General features: G+C 33.2%; 4 protein-coding genes across 11 annotated transcripts; 2 read left to right on the top strand and 2 right to left on the bottom strand.

Annotated features, from left to right (window-relative positions):
• Nucleotides 1–1,007: 1,007 nt before the first annotated feature.
• On the bottom strand, nt 1,008–3,506 carry LOC128889715 (coiled-coil domain-containing protein 149). 2 transcript variants are annotated; one of them, XM_054147613.1, is made up of 9 exons: nt 3,086–3,506; nt 2,846–3,015; nt 2,481–2,724; nt 2,242–2,408; nt 2,088–2,160; nt 1,794–1,878; nt 1,572–1,713; nt 1,397–1,494; nt 1,008–1,329 (listed from the first exon to the last, which is right to left on the bottom strand). In XM_054147613.1, exons 1-9 carry the CDS (start codon nt 3,155–3,157, stop codon nt 1,100–1,102), a joined length of 1,281 nt encoding a protein of 426 aa, XP_054003588.1. In that variant the 5' UTR covers nt 3,158–3,506; the 3' UTR covers nt 1,008–1,099. The 2 variants fall into 2 exon arrangements, with proteins under 2 accessions (XP_054003588.1, XP_054003587.1); XM_054147612.1 differs by having other exon boundaries at nt 1,572–1,716; nt 3,086–3,504.
• A 419-nt stretch (nt 3,507–3,925) lies between these two features.
• Nucleotides 3,926–5,485, top strand: LOC128889717 (translation initiation factor eIF-2B subunit alpha). 2 transcript variants are annotated; one of them, XM_054147620.1, is made up of 8 exons: nt 3,926–4,054; nt 4,127–4,228; nt 4,289–4,428; nt 4,508–4,624; nt 4,692–4,804; nt 4,878–5,022; nt 5,088–5,213; nt 5,294–5,485. In XM_054147620.1, exons 1-8 carry the CDS (start codon nt 4,042–4,044, stop codon nt 5,441–5,443), a joined length of 906 nt encoding a protein of 301 aa, XP_054003595.1. In that variant the 5' UTR covers nt 3,926–4,041; the 3' UTR covers nt 5,444–5,485. The 2 variants fall into 2 exon arrangements, with proteins under 2 accessions (XP_054003595.1, XP_054003596.1); XM_054147621.1 differs by lacking the exon at nt 3,926–4,054 and having other exon boundaries at nt 4,292–4,428.
• Nucleotides 5,486–5,591: 106 nt separating this feature from the next.
• LOC128889713 (tyrosine-protein kinase Fer) lies at nt 5,592–11,235 on the bottom strand. Of its 3 annotated transcripts, XM_054147607.1 has the most exons (16): nt 11,095–11,235; nt 10,554–11,020; nt 10,308–10,481; nt 10,135–10,231; nt 9,882–10,077; nt 9,549–9,686; nt 9,263–9,472; nt 9,002–9,185; nt 8,653–8,823; nt 8,107–8,340; nt 7,846–8,022; nt 7,559–7,772; nt 7,308–7,460; nt 7,098–7,220; nt 6,894–7,016; nt 5,592–6,817 (listed from the first exon to the last, which is right to left on the bottom strand). In XM_054147607.1, exons 2-16 carry the CDS (start codon nt 10,776–10,778, stop codon nt 6,675–6,677), a joined length of 2,562 nt encoding a protein of 853 aa, XP_054003582.1. In that variant the 5' UTR covers nt 10,779–11,020; nt 11,095–11,235; the 3' UTR covers nt 5,592–6,674. The 3 variants fall into 3 exon arrangements, with proteins under 3 accessions (XP_054003582.1, XP_054003583.1, XP_054003584.1); XM_054147608.1 differs by lacking the exon at nt 8,653–8,823 and having other exon boundaries at nt 5,716–6,817; nt 10,554–11,151; XM_054147609.1 differs by lacking the exons at nt 9,882–10,077; nt 10,135–10,231; nt 10,308–10,481; nt 10,554–11,020; nt 11,095–11,235 and adding an exon at nt 9,764–9,783 and having other exon boundaries at nt 5,716–6,817.
• Nucleotides 11,236–11,426: 191 nt separating this feature from the next.
• LOC128889716 (transmembrane and ubiquitin-like domain-containing protein 1) lies at nt 11,427–14,391 on the top strand. Of its 4 annotated transcripts, none has more exons than XM_054147615.1 (4): nt 11,427–11,570; nt 12,136–12,453; nt 12,529–12,835; nt 12,915–14,391. In XM_054147615.1, the coding sequence occupies exons 2-4, from the start codon at nt 12,156–12,158 to the stop codon at nt 13,387–13,389; spliced, it is 1,080 nt and encodes a 359-aa protein (XP_054003590.1). In that variant the 5' UTR covers nt 11,427–11,570; nt 12,136–12,155; the 3' UTR covers nt 13,390–14,391. The 4 variants fall into 4 exon arrangements, with proteins under 4 accessions (XP_054003590.1, XP_054003592.1, XP_054003591.1 ...); XM_054147617.1 differs by having other exon boundaries at nt 11,554–11,686; XM_054147616.1 differs by lacking the exon at nt 11,427–11,570 and adding an exon at nt 11,577–11,731.
• Nucleotides 14,392–14,404: the final 13 nt, after the last annotated feature.

Genomic DNA, 14,404 nt, shown 5'->3' with positions numbered 1-14,404 from the left:
TGCGTCAAATAATTCGGTTAAAATGAAACATTGCGATTATCCGTATCATTAAAAATTTATAAATTCTGATGTCATTCCAGGGAGTCGATCGTGTTATCGATTGTAATAATGTTCAGCATGATACGACAATTATTGAAATTTGGAATAACTCCTTTAAACAACCCAAGCAATCAAGAAACAAGATGAAGGATGCAGTTAAAGAAGACCGTGTATATTGCCCCGATAATTTCAAACCGTCGAGGGAGCAACGAAACGAAAGGAGGATATCTTTCGAAGCTTGGAAAAATAGAAAGACTATAGAGTATAAACAAATACTGAAAAAGAAAGAATACGAAAGACAGCAACAGATAATAGCGAGTCTGGAAAATATGGAACGGAGAAAGATTGCTCAGCAGGTACGCGCTGTAACTAATTGAATTTCCTGAAGATTTGTGATGGTTCCTATTTTTGTAATAAGGAACAAGCGCGTAAAAGACGGCAGCAAAAACGGCAACGAGATCAGAAACTATCAAAAAAGTATCTCGAAGCGATTGCACAAGTGAACGCTATCGCCGAATCTAATCAATCTAACGTCGATGAATCGGAAAAACAGGAGAACGCAAAATCTGATCGAAATAAAAGGACGATTTCAACGACACGGTAACATTTAAATTAATTTCCGAAGTCATCGTTTTAAACTCAAACATTAAGATGGAGGAATGAGACCGTTTTGAACTTTCCAGAAAAACGAATAAAATACTAAATACTAGTCGAAAAGGCAAGATGAATCCCATGAAATTCGTAGAAAACGCTACATTCGATTGGTGGTTAAACCAATTGAATTGGGTTTTGCACGAGAAGTATTTACGAGAACGACGACATCTCGTAAGGTCGTTCTATTGTCAACCCATCTACTATGGGGATACAACCTCTTGTGTGACATGAATATTAGTTACAAATGCGTTTGTTGTAAAACTGTCACTCCATATTCAAGGGATTATTTTTTCTAGATTATTAAATTGTAAATGTTACCATACAGCATAATAAAATATTCGTTCACCAACAATTATACAAAAAAACAAATAATTATTCAACATGGTTGAAACTTTCAAGTGCAAATTTAGATTTTTTCTTTGTCGCTCTCCTTTAAGTTGTTTATTGCTTTCTGGACTAGAACTCCCAAATTTTTCGGAAGACTCATTTGTATGGAATGTAATTGTTGCACAACTTGACTTTCCGAAGTAGAAACATTGTCCTCCGTATTGGCATTGCACGTCACGATGCTACATCCTTCGACGTTATCTGCGGTATAGTCAGATGTCTGTACCAGTTCGGTAAAGTCTGTCTCGCCTAATAAAAGTACAATAAAGAAGTACATACTTGAGAAAATATAATTACATCGAGTAATTTGACTTACATCTTGCGTCGACGTTTGCGCTTGTGTACCCTTCCAACAATTTCATTGTCGGCGACTCTACCGCGCTGTCTAATTCGCATATTCTCAATGCCAATATTCTGTAAGTAATGTACGTCATTAAATACTTTATTTGTATCAATCAAACACGAACAAAATTAAAGCATGCATTACTAACTTGTTTGCTTTCTTTTGATGCGCTAGAGCTAGCGTTTTATCGTTTAACGCTTCCAGCAGAGCTATACATAAACATCGCAAGTCAGCCATCGCTGCTGCAGATTTTTGAAGTGGTACATGGGAGTCGTGATGTAGCAATTGTTCTACTAAAAAATGAATCAACATATTTTGTTTACTTGGTCGAATAATGTTTATTTAACACAAGAGAAACACATTAACATACCTTGTTTATGGGTCATAATCGTACCAGCCGCGGTATTCGCACCTAGTTTCACGGCTCCTTTTACCCGTTTGCTATCCAGCATACTCTGAAAATGTCACTGATATGTCACTGGGTACGGTAATATATTGTAATTAAGGGATTACGCCACCTTAGCGGCGCCAAAATAGAAAGTATTTTTACGAGTTCAAACTATCATTTTATTAAAACAAAAATTGCAATTGTTGTTTGCTGCAAAAGGTGGCCTAACTCCTTAAGTAATATACCTAGAACATCGTATGTATTATGTATTGTTACTTTGTATTTTGAAAGAGATTGTCTTGCTAATTCCTTCTCCTCCAGTAACTGTTGCAACCGTTCTTGAAGATATCTAAAAAGTTAAAATATTAGTATTGTAAGATAGATTCTTATACAAATTTTGTCAATTTTGCTAAATATCTTGTTTTTTTACCTATTCTCATTGATAAGAGCATCTAAGTCCACCGGTTTCGTTGCACTTAATGCTTTTGATAATTCATGGTTTAATCTATGTGCTTTACATTTAAAAGCATCCCTTTCTGTTTCTAATTCATGCTTCTCATCTAAAACTGTCTGTAAGTCTGTTTGCAATTGAGTACACTGCAAAAGCAATTACTTTGTAAGCACAAGTTTGATTATAAAGTTTACTATTTACAAATTGTATAAGGTCACCTTAACATTCAATTTCTCTAACTGTTCTATCATCTCTTCCCTTTGGTGAACAGCAGGTGTGCTACGAGCATTTTGCAACTCTGTATAAGATCTATTACCATTTGCACGGAGTGCTTTAACATCTCCTTGAGCATCTCCTAATTTTTGTCTTAGCGTATCAACTTGAAGCTTAAGACATTTATTTTGTTCCCGGGTCTCTGTTAGTAGGTCTAATGTTTTAAAGTAGTCCTCAAAATTATAACATCTATAAATGTACATTTAAAAGTAAAAATTAAAAGGAAAATAATTTTTCAGTCTTGAACAATACTTTATTTTATTATATTTTGATCTCTTGGTTTTATAATAATAATGAAACACCTTCCTACCCTTTTGACTCCTGTATATTGTTTATTTGCCTTTTTAACTGTACAAATCTTTCTTGCATTTGTTCTGTCATCAACTTGAACTGATCCCTTTGCAACCTACATTGAACCAATTCTCGATGTAATGCCGTAAACTCTTCAGATTTCATTTGCAACCGCTTCGTCAATGTTTCCTGCAAATTTATTTAATTACAAACACTCACAAACGTTGTTTTGAATTTGTAAAAGTTGCGAATAACCTACTTTTGACGCGAGATTATCTTGTTCCTCTGTCACTTTATCGTTTAAAGTTCCTCCGTTCATTTCGTAAGTCATGATTAAAGAGGAAAGTGAAGATTAAGAGATAGAGAATAATTACGCGATTTAATTATTCTTTTCCTTTCATAACAGAGAACGAGAGAGTGACAGTAATCAAATAAAATTCACCCACACTTTATCTGCTTAACACATTACACACTAGTGCATACTAGTGTAGGTTTAATCATTATCATATGCAAACATGATTGTGAAAAAAGGTTTCGTACTCCGTCGTAGTAATTACTGCAAAATAATCGGTGATAATCGGTTTTTTATGTCCAGACATTTATGTACATGGTAATATTGTATTGGTTTCTGGACAAAATATAATTTGTTTTTTGTTTTCTTATACTTCGAAAATTTGTGATAAATTAGAGAAATGTCATCGCTCACTTAGCCGATCAGTGAGCGGATTTTAATACCCAGTAGCGCCATCGGTGGTAAAATGCCCAAGTTTGTAGAAATTATAATTCCCGCTGTTGCTATTAGATGCCATCACTAATTAAAGGGTCGATAATTATTACTACATCAAATAACTATTCATACAAATGATAAATTTGACGTATTAACTAATATACTGTAGTGTTATAAAGCAAAAAATAGTAATAGTTAAGCATTTATGAAAAATAGAGAATAATTTTTTATAATGTATCTTTAACGCCATCTTACAGAATCGGTGGGAACTAGTTTCACTACAAACTTGGACGTTTTCCCACCGATGGCGCCACTATAAAATGCAGTTTTTATATGTGTGCATATACTATATATGACATATCACTGATATACACATAGATGAAAATTCCTCGTGCTAATAAATGTTGCCTAATTTTATATAAATAAATACCGTTTCCGTAAAACTTATTGAACAAAACGCACCACACTGTATTTACCATAGTTAAATTATGGAGAAGCAAGGTAATACTTTCGCATTTATTCCTGAAAATGAATTAACAAGTAAACAAATATATCACAGTTTTGTCATTTCAGAAATATGTCAATATTTTAATAAAATTATTAAAGAAGAAACGGATATCTCTGCAGGAATGGCTGCTATTCGCATTCTACTTAAAGTCTTGGAACATTCAAAATGTAAGAATATTTTGTTAAATATTTAAATAGGTTTATGTGAAATTTTATATTTGATTGCAGCAGAAACAGTTCAGGAACTTAGGTATTGTCTGCAAAGTGCAATAGATGCAATGAGATCTACAGAGAATCCTGTGACTGCCATTGCATCTGGCAGTGAATTGTTCCTTCGTTTTATAACATTGGCTACTTTAGACACTCCGGTAAAAATGTTCTTATATTGCCTTTATTCTTATATTTTTATAAAATATATTATTCAATAGTTGGGTTATTTGCTGTTAGTCATTTGCAGAATGCAAGAGGATCATGCTTCAAAGGGGAAAGATGTTCTATGAGAAATTAGTTGCTGCTAGGGGGAAAGTAGCCAAAGTGTCAGCACACTTTATTACAGATGGATCTGTAAGTTTACTTCATTCTTTTGATATTCAGTAATTCTTTTTTTCTTAAATAATTTCGTGTACTTTAGAAAATACTTACTCACTCAAAATCCAGAGTTGTATTCCAAGCAATGAAAGAAGCTGCTGCTAGTAATAAGATATTCAAAGTATATGTAACAAGTTCTTCCCCGGACAATAGCGGGTATGTTTTTAACATGTATTCTTAATTTTCCATAATATGGTTCATGTGCAATGTGTTTTCTTTGCATAACTAGGGAAGACATGTGTCGGAATCTAACAGAATTAGGTGTATCTTGTACTTTGATACTAGATTCTGCAATGGGGTATGTCATGGAACAAGTTGATATGGTTATGGTTGGAGCTGAAGGTGTTGCAGAAAGTGGTGGTGTTATTAATAAGGTACACTATTTATGATGTATAAATTATAAAGCAGTATTGTCAATATTAATATCTTTTCTTTGTAGGTTGGCACATATACAATGGCTATGTGTGCTAAAGAAGTGAAAAAACCATTCTATGTTCTCACAGAGAGCTTTAAATTTTCAAGAATATACCCTTTAAATCAAGTCGATCTACCAAATGAATTTAAGGTAAAGTATTGAACCAAGCATTTTTTTTATAATTGTGAATATATAAAAAAAAAAACAAGTGCAACATTTTTTCTTTGCAGTATACAGCAAGCACGTTAAGAAAAGATTTACAAAAGGAACACCCCTTAGTCGATTATACACCCCCTCATTACATTAGTCTATTATTTACTGATTTAGGTATATTGACTCCTTCAGCTGTCAGCGACGAACTTATTAAATTATATTTGTAAAAAATTTGTACATTAATTAAAACCATTAATATTTTTTCAAAATGTTGTATATTATATATGTCTATATCTATAAGTATCATACAGGTGCTTAAATGGGTGTTACAGGAATTTCAACAGCTCAATGGTAGGTGAGTCAGGCTTTATAAAAGACTATACCAAACATTTTATTAATTAATTTTTAAAATAATATTGAGTATTTGAAAATGACAGAATACATCATTCTCGTTAAATTACATTGCTTTTTTTAAAATTCAATTAAAAATAACAAGAAATAAAGCATATATCAATTCTATTATACAATATAAGAGTTCAGTTGCTCCGAATATTTTTTTTTTAACTCGTCGGAAATCAACTTATACATTTCACTTAAACGTACATACATACTACGCACGTATACATTTCATCTTTACACGTGGTTACAATACGTCGTAAATTATGTGCATTTTTAAAAGTTAAATATGTTGTATATTGCACAGCAATAATTAACGTAATAAAATAAGTAGACGATTTTTCGTAATCGCAATTCTCGCCAATAAAAATGAAAACATCGCTTTGCATAAAGATTGCTCGACAATAAAGAAATTAATAGAATATACATACATCTCTTAAGGTAATATTGAGATTCACGTGTCAATTCATTTACGTTGTTTCAAAATTTTGCGATGATAATAAACGAAAGTTCACATTATAATTTTGATTTTAGTGGTATATACTATGTTTGTTATATAGCACATGAAAGTGAATCGTTACATGGACGGATAAATAATTTAAGAAATGTGAATGCAAAATTATTAATAAAAAACAAAAAGGAAACAGACAATAGGGCACGTATGAACATGATTCATAATACATTATACACGCTGTTTTGAGTAATGATATATAAATACAAGGCAAACACGAAGTACCAATAGTCAATTTTCAAAATTTCAAGCCCAGTTCGTACGTGAGATTTCATGTAAATTGAATGCAATATGCTTTACAGATCGAAAACAATCGAGTTACTCTGGAATGCCGGTAAAGGAGAAAATTACAAATACAAAAAAAAAAGAAAGAATAAAGGCAAGTTAAAAGGAATAATAAGCGAATTGCACGAAGAAAGCCATGTATCAGCAATCATTTTGGTATACTGAGCATCAGTTTCACGATTTGTACGACATAACCTATAAGTATAACAATGAAGTAAAGGTAATGTAGTTCGTGATACAGATTAGTACCGATTTAAACTTATACTTTACAAATACGCTTGAGACAGTGTCTCAACGACAGTGTAAATCTGATCAAAGTGAGGACGTTTCTCTGGCTCGTACTCCCAGCATCGTAACATTAAACGGTATATTTCATCTGACGCGTTTTCTGGAGCTGGCATTCGGTAGCCTGAAGATACATAGTGATCAAACTGTCACTTAAACTCTACGTAAAATGATATAAATTGCCGTTGTAAAATAATTACCTGCGTCTATTTTCTCGCGAGCCTGTGAATTTGACATTCCGCTGTAGGGATTTCCGCCCTTAGAAAATATTTCCCACATCAAGACTCCATAACTCCATACATCGCACAATGACGTGTATTTACCTACGATAAGTATTGTGATTATGAATAATAATTGAATAAAAGTTATAACATACGATTCCTACATAAAGTTTTGCGATGTACCGAAATTTAATGCCTCTGGCGCAGTCCATTTAATTGGAATCTGCTTCATACCATCTGAAACTATATATTCTTCTTCCTCTCGCGACATTCCAAAATCTGAAATTTTTACTATGGATTCGTATCCTGAAATTCGACAGATCATTCACTATATGTTTTCTCATGTTAAGGGAAACTGTATGTTTCTTGTAACGAAATATATTGTTCATTTACCTACGAGACAATTTCGGGCTGCTAAGTCTCTATGAATACAGTATTTAGATTCCAAATAGCGCATACCTGCCGCTGCATCTTTGCACATGCGGAGCTGTTCTTGTTGCGTAATGGTACTAGCGTTTTTTCTCAAGTAAGTTAACAGGGAACCACCTATCGTATGTGTTGATTCCGTGTTAGCAAACAAAATGTTCCATGATAAAAAAAAATTTTCAAATAAAATTATAAATAGATTAATTGAATTAACGCACCCGGCACCAATTCCATAACAATCATGATAGGCTGTTTCTGAACGCAAATTCCAATAAGTTTTACTATGTTTGGGTGGTCATATTGCTTCAATATTCGTCCTTCCTGTAAGAACTTGCGCTTCTGTTCATCTGGTAATGTTACTTTGCAGGTTTTTACAGCTACTTCAGTCTTACAAGTTTTGAGTTGCGCTTTATATACATCTCCAAAGTTACCCTTAAGGAATACATGTGTTGTTTATCATTTAGTAATTGTGATTAATACAAATGGCTAATAGAGTTCACCATACCCGTCCTATTTTTTCTAAAAGATTTACATCATCGTTATTAAGCTCCCAGCGTTCGCGTATGATCGGCGTTTTCAGAATTGCTCCAGATCGACTGGTTACAGGTGAACCAGATAACCGTTGATGACTGATCAATTCTTTAATTGACGGGAATGTAGGACCTTCGAATCTATAATGTCCCTGAAACAAGTACACCCGATACACCTGTTTGTGCGTCATCTTCATACGTAATTGTATAATCATGAGCGCAAAACATCTGCTTACTTCGTTTGTTGTCTGTACAATAAAATGCTTATGCCCATCCCAACATACGGATAGAACTATTTGGCACTCGTCGTTTCTTGTTGTTTCGCGTACTAAAAAATCTCCTTCGTTTACAAGTAAACTTACTACTTCCTCTCTAGGCAATACACCATGAAACCATTCTTCTTCCATAAGATCGCCGTTTCCATTTCCTTTCTGATTAGTTGTTATATGAGAAATTCCACGTAATGGTGCCTACAATAATTTTTGTACATTTCACATGATAAAATTACAATTAATCGTGACTGCGACTCGGCAAACGAAATTGTCCATTTATTTATTTGTTCAAATCACTATCACACAGATATTAGCTTGAAAGTATTCAAACTCAATCACTTCGTATAAAACATACATGCTTAGTGTTAATGGCAACAATATAAATGTTTTTTATACATTCTCTTAGAATTGCACGACATTACATATAGTAAAAGAAGCATGTTCAAGCTGATATGCAATAGAACATATTTATGTCTATAACAAACGGATAATATATGTGGAAGAACATACAACTGGTAAAGTATTATCTGTTTTTGAAGTAGGACCTTCGCTACTCGATCTAACTGTTCCATCTTTCGTATCGTTTATCATCGGTAAAGATTTGAAGGGAGACCTAAATATTGTCATAAATCGTTGATTTCTTCGTAATGTAAATAGACCGATATCTGCAACTGTACTTTTCTGGAAGGGCAGTGGTACTAACTAATATTAATCTTCCATATAAAACAAACGTTATAATATATTGAAAGATTTTGCAATTGAGAGAAACATTCGCAGCATGGGTATATAAACGTAAAATGTACATAGTATCTATAGTAATATTAAAGTCTTTCGATATAATCGGTATTGTTCTAATTACCTTACTAATAGTTGGCGAATCAGTGAAAGAAGTCTCCATAGAGAGATCATATCCCAATGGTAGTTCTTCACAGCCCAACTCATTCAATGCAGCTCTAATCACGTCTACTTGTCGTTGAAGCTTTTTTTCCTGACAACGTAAGCGTAATTCTTCTCTCTCGCGGGAATAATCCAGAGTCGATACCCTGGTAACATTGAGAAGATAATATTTAAATACAAGAGAAGAGAATACATATATTTAGTGTAAAGATAATGTTCTTACTTAGAATCAGTATTATTCTCTGATGGATACTGAGGATTTTGTCGGTTCTGTTGAGTCGCTTTCAGAGAAGTCTCCAGTTCTGTTAGCCGATTTCTTAACCAATCTATTGTCAGATTATCTACCGTCAATTTATTTGGCAACAATTTTCCCGAAGTATCATCTACAAGGTTCTCGTCGAATGTGAATCTTATCGGCGATGCTGGTTGCGTTCTGCATCGATCGTTACCAAACTTTTACTATCATTTCAAGTGATTTACAGCGACAAAAGCAAGTTTTCAACAAGTACCTATGCTTTCCTATAAAGTCCCTGTACTCTTCTACAGGTTTCACGAAATCTACAGCCTTCTGCATTCGCACATGTATCTCTTGAAACTTATCCGTTGTGAAGTCCGAATACTTTACTATGTCCTGAAGTATGGCCTTCCTATCATATAAAAAACAATATTATCAATTTATAACGTAATCGTCGTTGTTATCATAACAATCATCGTTGACATTTACCTTGTACGTAACTATGTGCGTGCATAAAGATTTTACACAAATTAGATTAGCGATCTACGATGCAAAAGTACGAAATACATCATAAATATTTCCAAACTACAATGATAGACATGCTTACCACGATGTTATGAGTTCTTGATGAATTGCCTGCTGCCGATGAAGCAAACTTGGTAGATAGCACGTTCTCAAATCATGCTCACACTCTGTTACAGCACCCAGAAGTAACACATACTCGTTGTGAGTAAGATGAAGTTTTCTACAAGCCTTTTGATACTTTTCTCTTACTTCATCCAACTTTCTACCACCTCTACCCGCTAAAAAATAATATGAGACATAGCAGATAATTATAAACAAGTAATTAAAATGCTTACATTTAATGTAATGCTCTTCAAAGCGGGATCTCATCAACTTATACAATTCTAAACTCTTCTGATATTCCAATTTCTTTCTGGTAACATCGTCGGTTAGCTAGAGCATACAATAGAAATGTATATAATAAAATATGCAAGATTTAGATACACAGTTGTTCCAAAAATTCATGTACCTGTTGAAACTGATTGTTCAACCATGTCTGCTCCTCCTGATATAATTTCCTAGCTCTTCTTCTTTCGGAGCACAGTGTCATGATATGTTCCACAACTATACCTTCAATTGAATCAGCTTGTTGCTTGATTAACTTAGCAGTCTGATCGATGGAGTCCATGATATCCCTCCAGCTCTGTAACAATTACCAATATTCCAGCAAATCGTTCGAAAGGTATTGATGTTTCTATGAACTCTAAAGAAATACCTGTGCTATCAGACTACCAACGAGATCCTCGTTGCGTTCAATTTTTTTTCCTTGACTCGCTAAGGATGAAATCGTGGAAGCGTACTCACGATCCGACTTAACTTTAGTCGTCAGGCATCGTTTCATCGTTTCGAGAAGTTTGATTTCAGCATCCTGACGGCCGAGCAACGCCTCGTGGGACGCTTGCCCTTGCAAACTTGTAGAAAAGCCCATCCCGTTTATCATGCAGACCCAAATATCACCGTCTCACCGACTTTATAGAACGTGTCACGAACAAAGATTCATTCTTATGTCGGACAAATATAACATGAATAGCCAGACAGTTCAATAAATTTCAACAAATTCCTCGTCGAAGTACAGCATTTCCAGCAGAAATTTATGTACATATTACTCGGCTCGACTCCCGTTGCATCTTCGCATTCGTTCAGGTGGCTGAGATCAACATTTATATTTATACGAACCTCGAGCTGTAAAAATTTACTTTTACTCACGAAATACCGCCACGGAACAATCGTCAAGATAGACGGTCCATTCTACCAACTTTTGCGAAAAAACTTGGACACCTATGGATGCCAATCTGTCTTAACTCTTTCAGTTTCTAAACATTTTTCATATTCGATAATTTCATTTAATTACAACGCAACACTATTCTGACGATAGTTTCCTTCAATCAAAATTGGCCACATTTTCCAAATGGTAAAATCCACGTAATCCTGCAATAATATTGCAGTTGTCTAAAAAGTAATTTTTTTTTTTTATTATTATTAAGTCCAATGCAAAAACGAATATTTTGAATAAATATTCGCACAGTGAAAATTTCCCTTTGAGAAGAAAGTGGAATTCGCATGCACGCATACGTTCAGTTTTCATTAATTATGAACTAGTTCACGTTTGTCGCTGTCTGTCACAAACTATCTGCGTCATCTCCAGATATTTGTAGATGAGATTTTTACGAGTGCTTTTGATTGTTTTTGATGCAGCTTTAATTTTGTTCTGTTGCAATTCGTATAAATTGAGGTGAGGACAGTGATTGACAATTAAGAAGAAAGCAAGGATTTGTGGCAATGTGAATTTTTCTTTACGATATAACGACAAATATATGAAATCGTTATCTCTGCACAGATTTCCTTGATGTGTGTAAATAACATTCACTTGCTACACTAGGAAATATTGAAAAAGTAATACAAATGTATTTTAATTACGTAGGATCTTATTCATCATATCTTGAAAGTTTATCTCTGAACTGATTCTCGTGGGTAAAAAAACACGTTGAATTTCACCTTGAAATCGTTGATAAACGATCAAAATTTTCTGTTTGTAAACAATACATTTTGGAAAAATGTTAAAAAAACCATAGTATTATTATTTTGCTCACTTTTTAAGTAATAGAAAAACGATTGTTTTTAATATATATATAATTTACTACTTGTGATTATAATTGATATGCATGAATATGGACATGCATTACAAATACAAAGACATCCATATTGCTGTCAAACATATGTGAAGATTTGTTACTTTTACTTAGTGTATCGTATTAATGTTGTTTTATTATTTATGTATGTTTACTTTATTTACACAGGTTAATCTCGAAGTGTAGAAATGACTCTTATTGAGGGTGTTGGAGACGAAGTTACAAATTTTTTTATCGTTGTACTTGTCCTCTTGGTAGGCTGGCTTGCCTGGTGTTCTACTAGTATTGTAGATCAACCATTAATACGCACAGTATTTATATTTACTCCTCGAACACTCACACGTATCACTGAACTCCGATCTAATCAGAATGCAAGCATTGCCAATCGGCCTTCAAATTTAGAAATATCAGAGGAAGAGTCTGTAGAACCAATTGCTGAAGACAACAGTGATACTTTGCAAAGTTGTCCTGAATCATCCATTGCAGGTGACATGTCTCATCTAAGAATATTTCTATAAGAATAATTAGAACATCAGATTTACTAATTGTCTGTCTTAATAGACACAAACAGAGAAATTTCTCCTGAAACACATACAGTGTCTGAAGCAACTGCAACAGAAGAAGTACTTATTAAAACCATGGACTCATTTAATAATGATAGTACACCTTTGTTGCAAAGACAAACCAAAATAGAGGACACCAAGGAAACAAATATACCAGCATCAACGTGTACTGATAGTGTAGAACAGCAACCAGAAAATCTTTCAATAAATGATGCTAACAAAATTAGTATAAAACTTAAGTTTATAAATGATGATCAAAAGGTTGTTACTGGTAGCCTTAAAGAGCTGCTTGGAGACTTTAAAAGGTTACTATCATTTAATATTATAAATTATATATAAACATATGAAATGTGTAAATATATAATAGATTTTTGTATTTTACAGGAGGCATTTTCAAATAGAATTTGAAGCACAGAAATTGGTGCGTTTAGTTTTTAAAGGTCGTGTATTACAACCTGATAGTCACACATTAGAGCGATGTGGTTTATATAACAACTGCGTCGTTCACTGTTTGATACACCAGCCTCGACCAAACCCTGTACCATCTCAAACGTCGACGCTAGACAACTCGTCGACTTTTTATCTTATTCCTCAGTCATTCTCAAATATACCTGCAACACTAGCAGATATACCTGTTGCTAGAGAAATTAGTTCAGTTCATAATGAGTGGGATTTAAGTAGACTCTTAGTCAGTATTCTGACTCTTCTAATAGGTCTTGCTTGGTATACTTTATACCATTGCGCTCAACTTTTTACTGCAACTACTACTCTTGCATTATACGCGCTCACCGCAATTTTTACTGTTTCGTTGTTTAGTCACTTCTTTCTTGATCAAGACAACATTAGAAACATAGAGTAAATTTGAATTACATTTCGTGGGAAACGCTTTAAGATATTATTTTGAAACATAATTTTGTAACATTGATATCGTTTCAAGACACTTGTTCCTGACGTTAAAAAAAATCATAAGGGGCTATTGTGATTCTAACCAATGGTTTAAATTAATTCATTTGAATAAGAGATGAGATCCGCCTAACTAGGTATGATTGCATTTCAATTGAAATGAATTTGTATGCATTAAGTTTAAAATTAATTTATATGTTTGGAAAAATTGTATTCTTCGGTTAACCTAACACTACAACTGGAAAAGGAAACAGGTATATTGTGACATTACATTCGTATTAAAGAATCAATTCGTTTAGTAACTAGTCAACATTTGTTCATTCAGATATATTTGTGAAATTAATATTTGGTAAATATTATTCGATTGTTGAATTATTTATAATAAATACTATATACTATGGTTACAATGGTGCTGTATTATATTACTTTCAAGGAAACGTTTGTTATACGTTTACATGTTTGTAATTGTTTGATTGGATTTGAAAGTTACACCATGTACATTTGCACATGTGACTTAAATCTAAATAAGCTAAATATGATTATTAAATTATAAGTTGCAATCTGCATTAGAATTAAGCGCGTTTAATTTTTGTGCGAAAAATTACACTCTTATAAACTTTTTGAAACACGATTCTCGAATGAAAGTTTCATATAAAGATAATTTGTTTTTTAAGCACCATTATATTCATCGTTACAAAAATTATTAGTGTATATACACATAATTCGCAATGTATTCAAAATCATCATAGTTGTACCTTGCTACAAGGTACAATTCGTATTACTTCCACAAAAAGAAATTTCATTACTATCTCTGGCAAAGGATGTCGGCAAGAACGGTGATACGTAATTATCTCTATAATTCACTGTACTATAGTAGTTTGTAGAAAACTGTAATTACAAAATATCATTACAATTGTTTTATTGAATGTGAATAAATGAATAAATGTGAATAAATTTATTCGATGTTTTCT

The sequence above is a fragment of the Hylaeus anthracinus genome, unplaced genomic scaffold, assembly GCF_026225885.1.
Source record: "Hylaeus anthracinus isolate JK02 unplaced genomic scaffold, UHH_iyHylAnth1.0_haploid 11997, whole genome shotgun sequence".
Classification (NCBI taxonomy): domain Eukaryota; kingdom Metazoa; phylum Arthropoda; class Insecta; order Hymenoptera; family Colletidae; genus Hylaeus; species Hylaeus anthracinus.
Note: the sequence above shows the minus strand (reverse complement) of the source record. Positions and strands in the feature narration are given on the sequence as shown.